General features: G+C 48.1%; 1 protein-coding gene across 1 annotated transcript in view; it reads left to right on the forward strand.

Moving 5' to 3' along the window:
• Nucleotides 1-1,538: 1,538 nt before the first annotated feature.
• Nucleotides 1,539-14,254, forward strand: part of MEGF6 (multiple EGF like domains 6) — a 53,203-nt gene continuing 40,487 nt past the window's right edge. Inside the window, exons 1-2 of the mRNA XM_071449041.1 lie at nucleotides 1,539-1,912; nucleotides 11,415-11,537. Coding sequence (XP_071305142.1) covers nucleotides 1,771-1,912; nucleotides 11,415-11,537 — 265 coding nt within the window. The 5' untranslated portion in view covers nucleotides 1,539-1,770. The remainder of the gene's footprint in view (nucleotides 1,913-11,414; nucleotides 11,538-14,254) is intronic.

Genomic DNA, 14,254 nt, shown 5'->3' on the forward strand with positions numbered 1-14,254 from the left:
GGGACTCGTGACTGGAGTCCACCTTCCTTTGGAAATTGCTGCAGCAATAGCATGAAATCCCTATTTTCCTCCTGGATTCAGCCTGTTTCAAAATTTCTCGCGGAATGCTGTTCATTGCAGCCTAAACCACAAGTTTTAATTTGGAATTTTACGATGGCCAAATAACACTGTGAAAACGTCTCAGAGTAGCAGGGCCTGCTCCCCCCCCTCCCCAGCTCAGCCCTGCGAGCACATTGTTTCAAAACATTCCAGAAAGTTAAATGAGGCTTTTGAGCTTGCCTCTGGAAAATCCAATAAGCTATTCCTACTTCTTATTTAATGAAAAAGGTAAAATAAAATTCCCTTTCTTGCAGGAAGCGGGAATGAGCATTATGGTTTTCTTTGGAGCAGCCACAGTGGCTGTTCCTCATTTATACTTAAATTTGGTGATTAAGCTTTGCTTTCTGTCGTTATTTTAAGACCAGAATTTTGGTGTTGGGTGCTGGTTTTGGGGAGGTGTGATGGTAACGAGGCACTTCCACAGCGAAACACTCCCTGCTCGGTGTAACCCTGGAGCTGTGTAACTTGGTGTGGTGTAACCACAGCAGCCTGGTGCTCCAGGGGGAAATCCTGATCCCCCCTGCCTGCCTTCCATCCCTCCTCAGCCTGGTTTGGGGCAAACCCACGGGTGAAGGATCAGCCTGAGTCCCAGGGCTGGCCAGGCATAATCAAAACCAAAGCAAAATTCCTAACAATAACAAACAAAAATTTTACAACTATTTATCTACCACTAAAAAAAATATTTTAATTAAACATTAGAAAAAAAAATTACTGAATTATTCAAATATCTATTCAATAATTTCCCAAACCTCAGCCTGGTGCTCCAGGGGGAGATCCCGATCCCCCCCGCCCAGCTCCCATCCCTCCTCAGCCGGGTTTGGGGCAAAACCCCGGGTTTATTCAGGGCGGAGGGTCAGCCCAGCCCCGGGTGGATGCAGCCGTGCCTCCCTCGCCCCGGGAGGGTCCCGTTTCTCCACGCGTGGGCGGCGGGGGCAGCTCCGGGTCCCGCCCATCCCGGGACAGCTCCCGCCCGTGCCGGGGGCTCCGGGGCGCTCCGGGCCCGGCGGTACCTGCGGGGGGCGGAGCGGGACCGCCCCCACGGCTGAGCCGCCCGCGCCGCCCCGCGCATCCCCGGCTGCGGCCCCTGCTGCGGCCGCGTCCCGTCCCTGCTCCGTCCCTGCCGTGTCCCGCTCCGTCCCTGCTCCATCCCTGCCGTGTCCCGCTCCATTCCTGCCCGTCCCTGCTCCATCCCTGCTCCATTCCTGCCCGTCCTTGCCGTGTCCCGCTCCGTCCCTGCTCCATCCCTGCCGTGTCCCGCTCCATTCCTGCTCCATCCCAGCCGTGTTCCTGCCCTGTCCCGCTCCATCTCTGCTCCATCTCTGCTCCATCCCTGCCGTGTCCCGCTCCATCCCTGCCCCGTCCCGCTCCATTTCTGCTCCATCCCTGCCCTGTCCCGCTCCATCCCTGCTCTGTCCTGCTCCGTCCCGCTCCATCTCTGCTCCATCCCTGCCCCGTCCCGTTCCAGCCCGGTTCTGTCCCTCTCCGTCCGCGCTCTGTCCCCGCTCCATCCCCGCTCTGTGCCGCTCCATCTCTGCCCCGTCCCGTTCCGTTCTGCCCCGTTCTGTCCCTGCTCCATCCCCGCTCCATCCTTACCCCATCCCTGCCGTGTCCCGCTCCCTCCCCGCTCCATCCTTGCCCCATCTCGCTCCATCCCCGCTCCGTGCCGCGCTCATGGGCCGGCCCTGGGCGCTGCTGTGGTGCCTGGGCTGCCTGGGCGGCATCCCGGGCTCCTCCGGCGAGCACTACCGCTACCTGTGGAGGAGCTGCTACCCCTGCTACTTGGGGCGAGCGGGCTACCCCGACCTGCGGCCAGGTACGTGCGTGCCCTGGGAAGGTCCCGGTAGAATCAGGCTCTTGGTGGGTTCTGTGTGCCGGGCTGGGGCTCCCTGCAGGGCTCTGCCTCGAGGGGTTTGTCCCCAGATCCCCCAGCTGCAGGGTGGGGGTCCCAGGCTGGCAACCATCCAAGTGACAGACTGGTGACCTGGCTGTTTATGTGCCTGTGCTTTGTATTATTATATTTATTTTTACATTATTATTATTATTATTATTATTATTATTATTATTATTATTATTATTCCATTATATTTATCATTATTATCATTATTATTATATTCCTATTATTATCACTATCATTATTGCTGTTATTACTGTTATTGCTATTGTTATTATTACTCTTCAGTGCATTTCTTACTCTCAAAAATCAGTTTTAGGCTCTGGCAGGGTGGCAGAGAAACAAGAGTTTCTCCACGTCTGTTGCTGTCCAGCTGGGTTAAAGATAGCTCCTGTGCCACATTCCTTAAAAAGCCAAATGCATGCATTTTGCTAGGGTATGTAGATTGTTTTTTTTCCTCAGCTCCAAAGGATCTCGCCCCAGTGCAGGGCAAAAAGTGAAATTTTGGTGTTTTTAACATGAAAAAATGGTGCCTTTCTCTCTGGCTGAGGTTTGCTGGGGCTGTGTGAGGGTGGCTCAGCAGATTCTCCCCCGGGCCAGGGCTCGGTGTTATTTGGGGTTGGGTTTGTGCGAGGGGAATCCTCTGGCAGCAGCAGAGCTGGGCATGGCCGGGGGATGAGGCAGAGGAGCCGAGTCAGGGATCACTGCCCTGGAACATTCAGCCTCAGTGTCTTTTGGAAGCAATTCCCAGCCTGCTGCAGCGTGGGAAGAGCTTGGCCAGAGTTCCCATGGAGCAGGTGGAGGGCATGGAGCCCTCGGTGCTCCCTCTGCACGTGGCTCACGTTGGGTGGCGTCTGGGGACACGGAGCCAGGTGTGGATTCTGCCACTGCACCCTCCCTTCCTCCTCTGCCTGTGCTCAGCTGCCTCCACGGCAGGAAAAGCTTGTGGGGGTTTAGGAAATAACAGAGAATATGCGAAGGTCGCTGAAGAATTGGGATGCTTGGGCGTAATGCAGACATCAAGGAATGCATTATCTCATCCTGGGGTAATGCTGATAAATAAATAAATGCCCCAAGCAGTGATATCAGGAGAGTTGTGAGATGTGCCAGAGCTTTGGGAAGGGGCGAGTCACTGCCTTGTTATTTATAGATCAGATGTTTGTCTCAAGCTCACATTGTATTTTGCTGTCTCCATCCAACTGTGTTGGCTCAAAGTGACTCTCCAAGACAAGCTCCTGAGAGCCAGCTTTGTGCTGGATCCAACCTTCCCTTCCCCAGTGCAGAATTCCTCAGATCCTCAGGATCCTGATCCTGTTTCTGCTCCTCTCAGCTCCATGGACAGGCAGCTCTGTGTGGGCTTGGCTTTATCTTTATCCTTGGTGTGAGGTGCACAGCTGAGGGGGTTTTCTCATGGGTTTTTGTCCATCTTGTGACTTATCCTAAACTGGTATCACTGTGTGTCACAGACATCTTTTATGAAAAATCTTTTCTTAGGATTTTTCCTCCTGAGAAGCTGAGAGGCCTCAGGAACAAAATGTAAGCAATGGTTATCTGCTGCTGTGGGATGCAACAGGTGCATCTGGGATTGGTCTCATATGGTTGTTTCTAATTAATGGCCAATCACAGCCCAGCTGGCTCGGACAGAGAGTCTGAGCCACAAGCCTTTGTTATCATTCTTTGCTATTCTATTCTTAGCCAGCCTTCTGAAGAAATCCTTTCTTCTATTCTTTTAGTAGAGTTTTAATGTGATATATATCATAAAATAATAAACCAAGCCTTCTGAAACATGGAGTTAGATCCTAATCTCTTCCCTCATCCTCGGACCCCTGTGATCACGGTCACAACTGTGGGCTTGCTTAATTTGTTAAATTTCTCCTTCTATGCCTCAGCTTCTCTCTGACAGGTAAGAGGAGCTGTCTGGGTGTGATTTCAGAGTCCCAGATGTTGTCCTGGTGTGATTTTCAGGGTCAGTGTGCTGCTTTCCCCGCAGTTCCCATCTGCCCAGCCAGCACGCGCGTCCCCACAGCCGTGTCCCCTCAGCAGGCAGCTGCCACAAGGCACAAAGCTCTGCTGTGTGCACATCACTGGCAGCTCTGTGCCTGCCAGGAGAGGGAGGAGGTGCTCTCTGCAGCACGGCGTGGCTCTCACTGAGCTCTGGGTGCCTGGATGTGCTCCCTGTGTGCAGACAGGGCCCTGCTGGGGCTTGGTTTTCAGAACTCAGTGCATCCCTCTGGGCAGGGGGCTCAGAGACCCTGGCACGGAGCCCAGAACACCTGTGGGTTTGATTATGACCCGTGGAGCAAATTACCAGCTTTGTATGAAGGCCTGAAAGCCACAGAAGTTTAAGTAGTGTAATAATAAAATTATCACTAGGTGAAAAAGTAGATTTTGGGGTTTTTAGAATTGGGGTTTTGGGGACAAGATGGAGGGACTTGGGCGTGTCCAGCCTTTCTTCGTCTTCTTCTCTACCTCCACTTTCTGCTGTGATGTTGGCACTTTGGGATTGGTTTAGAGTAGAAACTCACTGTCTAACATAGGTGATGGGTATTGGGAAGGAATTGTAAACATGTTATATGTAGTTTGTAGTACAAAGAGATAACACCACCCTGGGGGCAGGCAGAGTGCCTGGAATTGTCCTGCTGGATGGACCTTGGCAGGGCAGGAGAGAAATTTTCATAGATAAGATACAATAAACAACTCTGAGACCGAGAACTGAAGAGCTCTGACTCGTTCTTTGAACGTGGGGGCCAAAACAGAGACTGCTCACGTGTCTTGGGGCTGCAATAAACTGCAAACTCCTGAGACTCAGTGTCACTGCAATGGCCCATGGCAGCCCTGGGTGTTGTGTCCTCACACAGCCGCCCCTACAGGAGGAGCTTTGTGCTCTGCTGGGGACTCACCATCCATCATCGCCGGGATATCCTCTCTGAAGCAGCCAGAAACCAGCAGAGCTGTTGTTTGATCCTGCTCCATGAGCTCCTCCAACAGCTGCCCCAGAGGTGTGGGATTCGCATTCTCTGAACACAGAGAGAAACAATTCTCTCTCAGATTTTTTTTCCTGGAGAAGCAGAGAAAATGACGATCAAAACAGTTCCTGTCTCATTTGCTGCTCCTGTGTCTGTGCACGAGTGGAATGCATTGTGGAAGGCTGTTTACCTGAAGGGGTTTGGTAATTGGATTCTGGTGTGAGTGTTTTGTTTTCTTGGCCAACCTCTGCAAGCTGTGTCCTGACAGTCAGTGAGGAGAGTCACGAGATTTTGTTCAGTTTAGTTCTTGTTCAGTTTCAGTTTAGATGTAGTGTAATATGGTACAGAACAATATAGTATAATAAAGTAATTAATTAGCCTTCTGATCTCATGGAGCCCTGGGTAAGAGTGTGCTTCTTGCTGATGGAGTGACAAAATTATTTTTGTCTCCTTAAAAGGAAAGAAGTCCAGAAGTCTCTTTCTTTGATTGAGTGAAAAGACACTTCATAGGACTTAGGGGACCTCACTTCAAATTTAAGGATAGCTAATTGGACAGAAGCTAAAAAGCCTTTCCTAGGCAATTAACTAAGAAAAGGAATGAACAAAGAAACTAAATTGCTTCTGTGAGGTGTTTTTATTAGAAGCAGGAACGTCTAGCACTTGGCTTAGTTTTTCTGTTTGTTATTTTGCCTTTTATTAAACCTTTTTGTTTCTAACACTGCAACAGAAGCCATCCTGCTGATTATTGTGCCTCTAAGAGTAGCTGAACTATCTTAAGTACGTTATGGCCTTCCTAGAGCTCAAAGAAGTTATTATAACAGTCCTGCTCATCATCCCTCTTGCCAGTCAGGCAAAATTTCACCGATACAGGAGCTCCATCCCCAGCTCTGTGCCTGGGGAGATCTTTCACCCAAGAGTGAAAGCCTGCACAGGGAATGGGGTAAAAACCAGTGATGAGAGAAGGTTGGAGAGGGTGAGAGCAGCAGCAAGTCCAGAGCAAGTCCAGGTGCTTGTTGCTGCCTGCACCTCTGCTCTGTGCTGAGTAATCCCCAATTACAGCCCCATCCCCAGGCACTCAGGGGAGCACGGGGGGGAGCTGGGCCACTCTCCCAGCCCCACTGCTCGGGGGCAGGAAAAGGTGAGCTGAGGACAAGGCCAGGAGCTGAGGCAAAGCAGAGTCTTCACTGCAGCAGATTGCTCTAAAGCAGAGTTTTCACTGCAGCAGATTGTTCTGAAGCTGATGCACCCATTCCTTTGGAATTCTCTGCTGGGCATGGCACAGATGGTTCGGGGAAGCTCTGGGCATCTCCCACCTGCAGTGGAAGGAATATTGGCCTCAATAACTCCCTGCAGCTCTTCCAGTGCTCTCTCAAATGCCTGGTTTAGGGTGAGATGAAAGCTGAGGGTGTGGAGGTGCTCTGCCTGCCCCAAATGTCCTTTTCCTTCCCTCAGTGAGTCACTCACCTTCCCAGCTATCCTTCCTCAGCCTAGAGGAGGAAAAAACTTCCAGGCTGGCAGAGGACAGAGAGGAGATGAAGCATTGTCCTCTCCCATGCTCTCCTTGGTCTGTTGGACCTTGCCACAGCTGCTTTTTCTGCATACAGGGAGTGTGGAATAACAGGGCATCCGAATTCCTCAGGTTATTCATGTTGGGACTGTGTGACACGTGCAAGAAATGAAGTCATGCAGAGGGTTTTTTCATTCTAATCTGTGTCCATAGAGTGAGATTGGCTGTGCTCCCTTGCCCAGCAGCAGGGGCTGTTGGGTCCTCTCCATGCACTCTTTTTACTCCTTGAAATTGCTGAATTATCTTCAACAAACTGGTACTGGGAAGATAAACTCAGTAAATCCCACACATGCTCATCTGGGTGGATTTTAATTAACCTTTTCCCCGCAGCCCTGCTCTGTAATCCAGGCTAATTGCTGCAGGGATTAGGGCCTGGCGCTGCTGCTCAGCCAGACATTGCAAACCTCAGCAGTGCTCCCAGCTGGGCTCCATCGCCTCCTCCCCAGCCCTGCAAGGAGATAAACTGCCTCCCTACCAAATATCTAACACTTTGCAGGGCTGCTGTTGCCACTTTCTTCTCCCTGACGTGTAGCTCTTGTAGGAGAGAAATCAGTGTTCCTTCTGGGAGGACCTGTGTGTGTGCAGGGAGTGCAGCCAGCCCAAGCCATCTCCTCACTCTGTGCCCCCTTTTTTTGGTTTTGTGTTCACTTTCCCTGTGTTTCATTGCTGTATTACCTGTTAGTCCATGCAGGTGTCAAACCAAACCTTTTTTTTGGCTTTCTGTTCACTTTTCCCTATGTCTGATTGCTGTATTCCCTGTGTTAGTCCATGCAGGTGTCTAACCAAACCTTTTTTATGGGTTTATGCTCACCTTCCCTATATTTCATTGCTTTCTTACCTGTGTTAGTCCATGTAGGTGTCAAACCAAACCTTTTCAGTTTTGTTTTGTGTTCACTTTCCCTATGTTTGATTGCTGTATTACCTGTGTCAGTCCATGTAGGTGTCTAACCAAACCTTTTTTCATGGGTTTGTGTTCATCTTCCCTGTGTTTGACCACTGTGTTATTCCCTGTAGGTGTCTGAGGTTTCAGGGATTGTTTCTGCTCAGGGAAGGGGCTGGGCTGACCCCTCCTTTCAGAACTCCAGTTTCTTTACACAGCAGAGATCAATATCTCTGCTGTCTCATTGACCCAAGCCCCATCCCCAGCCCTTGCTGTGTTGGGCTCCTCCTCAGCTGGCTTTGCCTGGTACCCCCTGCCCTGTGCATGCAGAGCAGGGCTTGGCAAACCCTGTCCTGGCACGGCTCTGGCTTGCTCAGAGGCAGCTGAAGAGAAGCCTGCATGCTTCTCGTTTGCTCTCCTTTGGAATTATTAATTCCAACCAGATTTTTTTCAGCTCTCCAGTAGGAAAAGAACCGTGCTGTGCCACGAAGCACAGCTCACACGGTGTCACGTAGGGCTCTGGGTCCTGCTGCCAGGACCTGCCCAAAGCTGCTCCTCCTGGCCCTGGGAGCTGCTCCTGTTGCTTCCCAGCCTGTTGTATTTGCAGGGAGGGATGATGGATCTGACTCCATGTTCTCAGAAGGCTGATTTATTATTTTATGGTACTATATTATATTAAAGAATATAGTTATATTAAGGAATATAGAAATATATTATTTTATAATACTATATTATATTAAAGAATATAGTTATATTAAGGAATATAGAAATATATTATTTTATGGTAATATATTATATTAAAGAATATAGTTATATTAAAGAATATAGAAATATATTCTTTTATGGTACTATATTATATTAAAAATATGGTTATATTAAAGAATATAGAATATATTATCTTATGGTACTATATTACATTAAAGAATATGGTTATATTAAAGAATATAGAATATTTTATGATACTATATTATAATAAAGAATATAGAATATATTATTTTATGGTACTATATTATAATAAAGAATAAATATAGTTATATTAAAGAATTTAGAATATTTTATTTTATGGTACTATATTACATTAAAGAATATGGTTATAGTAAAGAATGTAGAATATATTATATATTAAAGAATGTAGAATACTATACTATACTAAAGAATACAGAAAAGATATTTACTGAATGCTAAAAAGATAATAATGAAAACTTGTGACTCTTTCCACAGTCCTTACACAGCTTGGCCCCAGTTGGCCAAAGAGTGAAAACAACTCACTCTAGAATCCAATGGAACAATCACCTGTGGGTAAACAATCTCCAAACACATTCCACACGTGAGCAAAACACAGGAGAAGCAAATGAGATAAGAATTGTTTTCCTTTTCTCTGGGGCTTCTCAGCTTCCCAGAAGGGAAATCCTGGGCGAAGGGAATTTTTTCAGAGAATGTGAATGCCACACCAGTCCATATTCCCATTGACTCACTGGCTGGAGGTGCTGCTGGTGCCAGCCTTGGCTGGTGGATCTGCCCTGGGGACAGATTTATTTTGGTCACACCATGGTGCAGGGTGTCCCCGAATCTCCCTGGGGCTGCAGAGGAGATCAGGGAGGCTCCAGGAGGGGCTCTGGGATTTGGGGGTGGCAGGGAAAGGTGATGGGTGATTCTATGGCTGCTCTCCCCAGCCAGGACGGGGTTGGGATGGGGACAGCAATCACGGAGATTTAGAGGGTGAAAAGTACAAAGGGGGAAGAGGAGCCACGGAGAGAGGAGATGTAAAAGTGCTGAGTGTGAGTAATGGGGTGAAAGTAAGAAGTTTACTCAACACGTCACTCAGTTTCTTGGACAGTGAATTCTCAACAGTTTCAGATTAGAGTTGAAGGGAAGCAGTGGAATAGTCATTTAAATTCAGACCAAGAAACTTTATTGTGCTACATAAAACCTTCCCAAACCCCACTTTTCCTGTTCCTGAGCTGAACAGAGCCAGTTCTGTGTATTAATAGCTAATCCTGCCCACAGAGATGAGCAGGGAGTGCCTCAGGGGCTCTAGGGCTCTGCAGTGTCCCAAGTGTGTACGGAGGAAAATGATTTAATCAGAATTAGGTTGCTTTGACCAGCATCTCAGACTCATGCCATCACATTTTTCCCCTTGAAAAGCCACTTTGGCTTTGGCTCACTCTTCATAGAGCATCACTCAAAGCTTATGTTTCACCTCAAAAATCTACTCATTTTCCTTTCTTTCAGTATTAAGTGTCTTGGAAAAAAAACAGGATGAAAATAGCAAAACCTCCTAAAAGACTCAGTCCACTGAGTAAAGCAAAGGGCTGGCATTACAGAAATGAGCATTTTGCTGGGTTAATGGAGACCACAGCTGCAGTGGGGGCTCTGCAGGAGGAGCCCAGCACTGCCAGTGCAGCAGGACACCCCAGGACAAGGTTGGGGGTTCCCTGGGGATCACTGGGACAGAGGAGATGTTTTTATGATCTCTGAGCTTTAGGTTTTAATGCTTTAAGCCTTTCTGAGAGAAGGGTTATTTTGTATTCTCGCTGCACAGCTCAGAAGACTCAAACAGGCATCACCTTTCCCACTTTTCCCATTTTGCCCCTGACCCAGACCTTCCCTTGCTGCTGGCTGATTTTCTTGGCAATTAATGTGACAAACATAAAAATGTGGCTCAGCCCAGGCTGTGTTTCTCCAGTTTTTGGTGCCCCTTTTCCTGCCCAGTGGGAGCTGTGGGTGAAGCAGAGCTGGGTTGGGGCACCGGGCACGTTCCTGCACCTCTGGCGTGCGAGGACACGGCCGGGTCCCCACCCTGCTGTGATTCACTCAGGAAATGTTTCTTTATCTCCTCAGTAACAGTCCTGGATGGGAACTGAGCTGGCTCAGGGCTGGCCTTGCTGGGAAGGGCTTGGGGGAGCTGGAGGTGAAGAAAGTGCAAAGAAAAACCCAAATGGAGAAACCCAACCAAGAAATTTTTCTCTCTGTGTGGAAGTGTGGTGCTGTTCACAGGGGTCCCTGGATGAGGGAAGAGATGAGAATCTTGACTCCATGTTTCAGAAGGCTGATTTATTATTTTATGATATATATTATGTTAAAATTATATACTAAAAGAATAGAAGAAATTATTTCATCAGGACGAGGGAAGAGATGAGAATCTTGACTCCATGTTTCAGAAGGCTGATTTATTATTTTAGTATATATATTATATTAAAATGATGTACTAGAACTATACTAAAAGAATAGAAGGAAGGATTTCATCAGAAGGCTTGAAAGGAATAGGAAGGAATGGAATGATAATAAAACCTTGTGGCTGCTCACAGCCTCGACACAGGTGGCTGTCGCTGGTCATCAGGTAAGAACAATTCACATGCTGGGTAAACAATTCTCCAAAACACATTCCAAAGCAGCAAAACATGGGGAAGCTGAAGTTCCCCAGCTTCTCAGGAGAAAAGATCCTGTCAAAAGGATTTTTCATAAAATGTGTCTGTGACAGTGAAGGGAGTGGCTGGTTGGGTGCTTTGCTGCTCCTGGAGTGGGATCTGGTTCCCCCCTCTGATCCTTTCCAATCTGAAAGGTCGTGTAGGTGCACAACTGTGCACACCCACAAATGGCAGGAATTAAGGAACTGTGCAGCTCTATCCACATCATCTCCATGTTTCTGATTATGGCACAGGGAGAAACCTACCTCAAAAACTTCCTTTGACAAGCAAGGAAGTGTAAACTATGAATTCATCCATTATTCTGGAGTCAGTGGGAAAGGTGACCATTGGCAGGTGATCAGAGGAGGATGGTTTGTGCTGACTGACAAATCAAATTGGGTTTTTGTGGTTGTTGTTCATTGATTGCAGGTTTGTCCCTGGAATTTCACAAACAGCTTGACTGACCGAACATAACAAAATGGCCAATCTTGTTCCCTTTGCTTTCATCCCTCAGATCAGAGTCGGACAGCAGAGGATAAACATCCCTGAGCTCAGACACCCTCCTGTCCACTCTCCTGAGCTTTCCCCCTTGGTTTTTTTGCAGATGTTGACGAGTGCCAGGTGCACAACGGGGGCTGCCAGCACCGCTGTGTGAACACCCTGGGCTCCTTCTACTGCGAGTGCCAGCCCGGCTTCCGCCTGCACACGGACGGCAGGACCTGCCTCGGTAAGGCTGCCCTGCAAATCCCCTGGCAATCTCTCCTTTCAGCCTTTTTCCTGCCAGTAAATCCGTGGCAGTGAGCAGAAAACCTTGATTTCCTCACTCCCTCCCGTGCTCTGTGCCCTCAGTGTGAGATAATGCTGATGGGTTTGGGTTCCTCTGAGTCCCCGTGTCTTCCCTCACAGTTTGTGTCCCTTTGTGCAAATTATTTCCATGTGGTCACGTGAAACTGGGGCTGCTTTGCTGCCCCTGAGTTTTTTCTGGTTCAGGAGAATCACTGGGTTCAAAACATTTGCTGTTCTTCCATGTGGTCACATAAAACTGGGGCTGCTTTGCTGCCCCTGAGTTTTTTCTGGTTCAGGAGAAATAACTCCCAAGTGCTTTGGTGCTTCTGCTTTTGATTCAGGATATAGCAGATATGGCATTCTCAGAACAGATACATAAATGAAATTATGAGGATTTTCAAGTCAGGCTTCATTTTGACCTCAGTATTTCCCCAGAATTTCAGTGTTTTCTCAGTATTGCTGTGGGCAGCAGGTGTGACAGACAAGTGACAGTAAATGTGGCTGTGTGTGGAGCTGTGGCCATAATAATCCAAAACCTTCTCCTCTGGGATGCTGGTCCTGCATTCTCTTGGATGGTGCTTGTTCAAACATCACCATCCAGGCACCAGGTTTTCCCTGCAGCTGATTTTGGGACCAATTCCTTGAAATGTTGTTTTCAGCCTGCCCCAAACTGGAGCTCAGAATGGAACTCAGAGTCTGCCTCCAGCATCTGTGGCTGTTTTAATTAAACCACTTCTCCCCCACAGCTTCATTTGACACATTTTTCCACTATTTGAGGGATATTTTCATGCAAGTGGAAAGAATTCCCGGGCCGTGGTGTTTGCAGAGTTTTCTCGGAACACAGTCACGCTCCAGAGTCTGCCTGTGTGTTCCAGTTGGGAATGGTGATATGTGAGCAGGAAAAATCCATCCAGGGAAGCTGTGCCCAGCTCTGCACTGACACACATCTGCCCACAGCTGCCTCCAGTCCGTAATGACACCCAACCAAGTGAGATTTAAGGTGCAGGATCCCCTTATTTTGCTGGGAAAATCCAGAAGGGAAAGGATGGCAAAGAAGGGACAAAGTCAAGCTTGGCAGCCAGCACTGAACTCCACGCTCATGTCGGGGTGAGGAGCTGCTGCTGCTGCTCACATGTAAGTGTGCTGTGGTCTGTCATCTCCTAATTGCCTCTGGGATATGTTGCTCCCTTTCTTGTGGTGAGCAGTGATCCCGTGTTGCCACATTTCTCTTCGCAGAGAAAAGCAAGGCGCGATTCTTCCCAATAATATTTCTGGGTTTCACATTCTCTGAACCTCAGAGAAAGGAAAAACAATCCTTATCTCATTTGCTGTGCCAAAGTAGAATGCCAAATGGAGATTGTTCACCCAAAGTGATGGTGTTTTGTCTCCTTGGCCCATCAGGGCCAAGTGTGTGTGTGTGTGAGGACTGTTGGCTGACAATCACAAAAAGAGTGCAGTTATGTACAGAGCTGAGTGCTTAACAGATTCAGTTTGGCTGTAATGCAATATAGTGCAATATAATAGAGAATAATGTAGTATATAAAGTAATTAATTAGCCTCTGATGTCCATAGAGTCCTCATCATTCCTCTCCTTTGGGGGCAAAAATATCAGCGATAATCCCGCAGCCTTGCAGGGCAAAACGTGGGACAGGCTGACACCAGGAGTGCTCAGCAACCCCAGAAGCTGGAACAGTTCTCAGGGAAAACATTTAATGGATCTCTAGAGGGAGGAATTCTCTTCTTTAAGAGGAGTTTCCATGATTTTCTGTGGCTCTCCAAGCTGGTGTGGCTGAGCATTCCCACAGGATCCAGCCCCGCTCCTGCTGCCCATGCCCAGCGCTGCAAACCTGCTTTGCGTTAAACTTGTGAGCAAATATTAGCCATAAAGTGCAGTGCTGGAATCCACCTGCCAAAAGTGAGAGGTCTCTGTTCATGAAATCTGGTCATGAGTGAGTGGGGCAGTTCCTGAAGAGCAGAGCCTGCAGGATCTGCAGTGAGTTTGTGGTGCTGGTCCCCCTGGGAACCAGAGCACCCAGGAAAGCAAAGCAGACCAGGCAGGGCAAATAGAAACCTCTCATTGCATAATTATCTAATAATGTTTCTAAAATGGATCTAAAATGGGGCTTTCTCATTTCAGGACTGGTGGCTTTTTCTCTTTACACATCTCTGCCTATGTGTATATGTGACACTTTCACAGAACTCTGTACTAACCCAGCTGTGAGGAGGGGTGGAACATCTTTTTCTTAGAAAAGCTCAGAACAGAGCACAGGCTCAGAGGTGCCTCCTCTGCTGGTGTTTGTGGCTGTCCTGTTGTACCCACAGACACCAGATTGCCTTGTGGTCAGTTCTGAGGGATTTGGGGTTAACTGCTCAAAGCTGTTTTTCTCCTCAAGCTGGGATGTCCTCTCATTTTCTGTAGAGATTCTGTGCTGTTAAAACACAAAATATTGCCACTAGATATAGGGAATAAACCAGGAATGAAGGGAACTGGGGACAGTGAGCATCCATCCATCCATCCATCCAATCCTTCCCATCCATCCATCCATCCATCCATCCATCCATCCATCCATCCATCCATCCCTGTCCATCCATCCAATCCTTCCCATCCATCCATCCATCCATCCATCCATCCATCCATCCATCCATCCATCCATCCAA

The sequence above is a fragment of the Agelaius tricolor genome, unplaced genomic scaffold (genome assembly GCF_023055355.1).
Source record: "Agelaius tricolor isolate 1412-34295 unplaced genomic scaffold, bAgeTri1.0.p SCAF_28, whole genome shotgun sequence".
In the NCBI taxonomy this organism is placed as follows: domain Eukaryota; kingdom Metazoa; phylum Chordata; class Aves; order Passeriformes; family Icteridae; genus Agelaius; species Agelaius tricolor.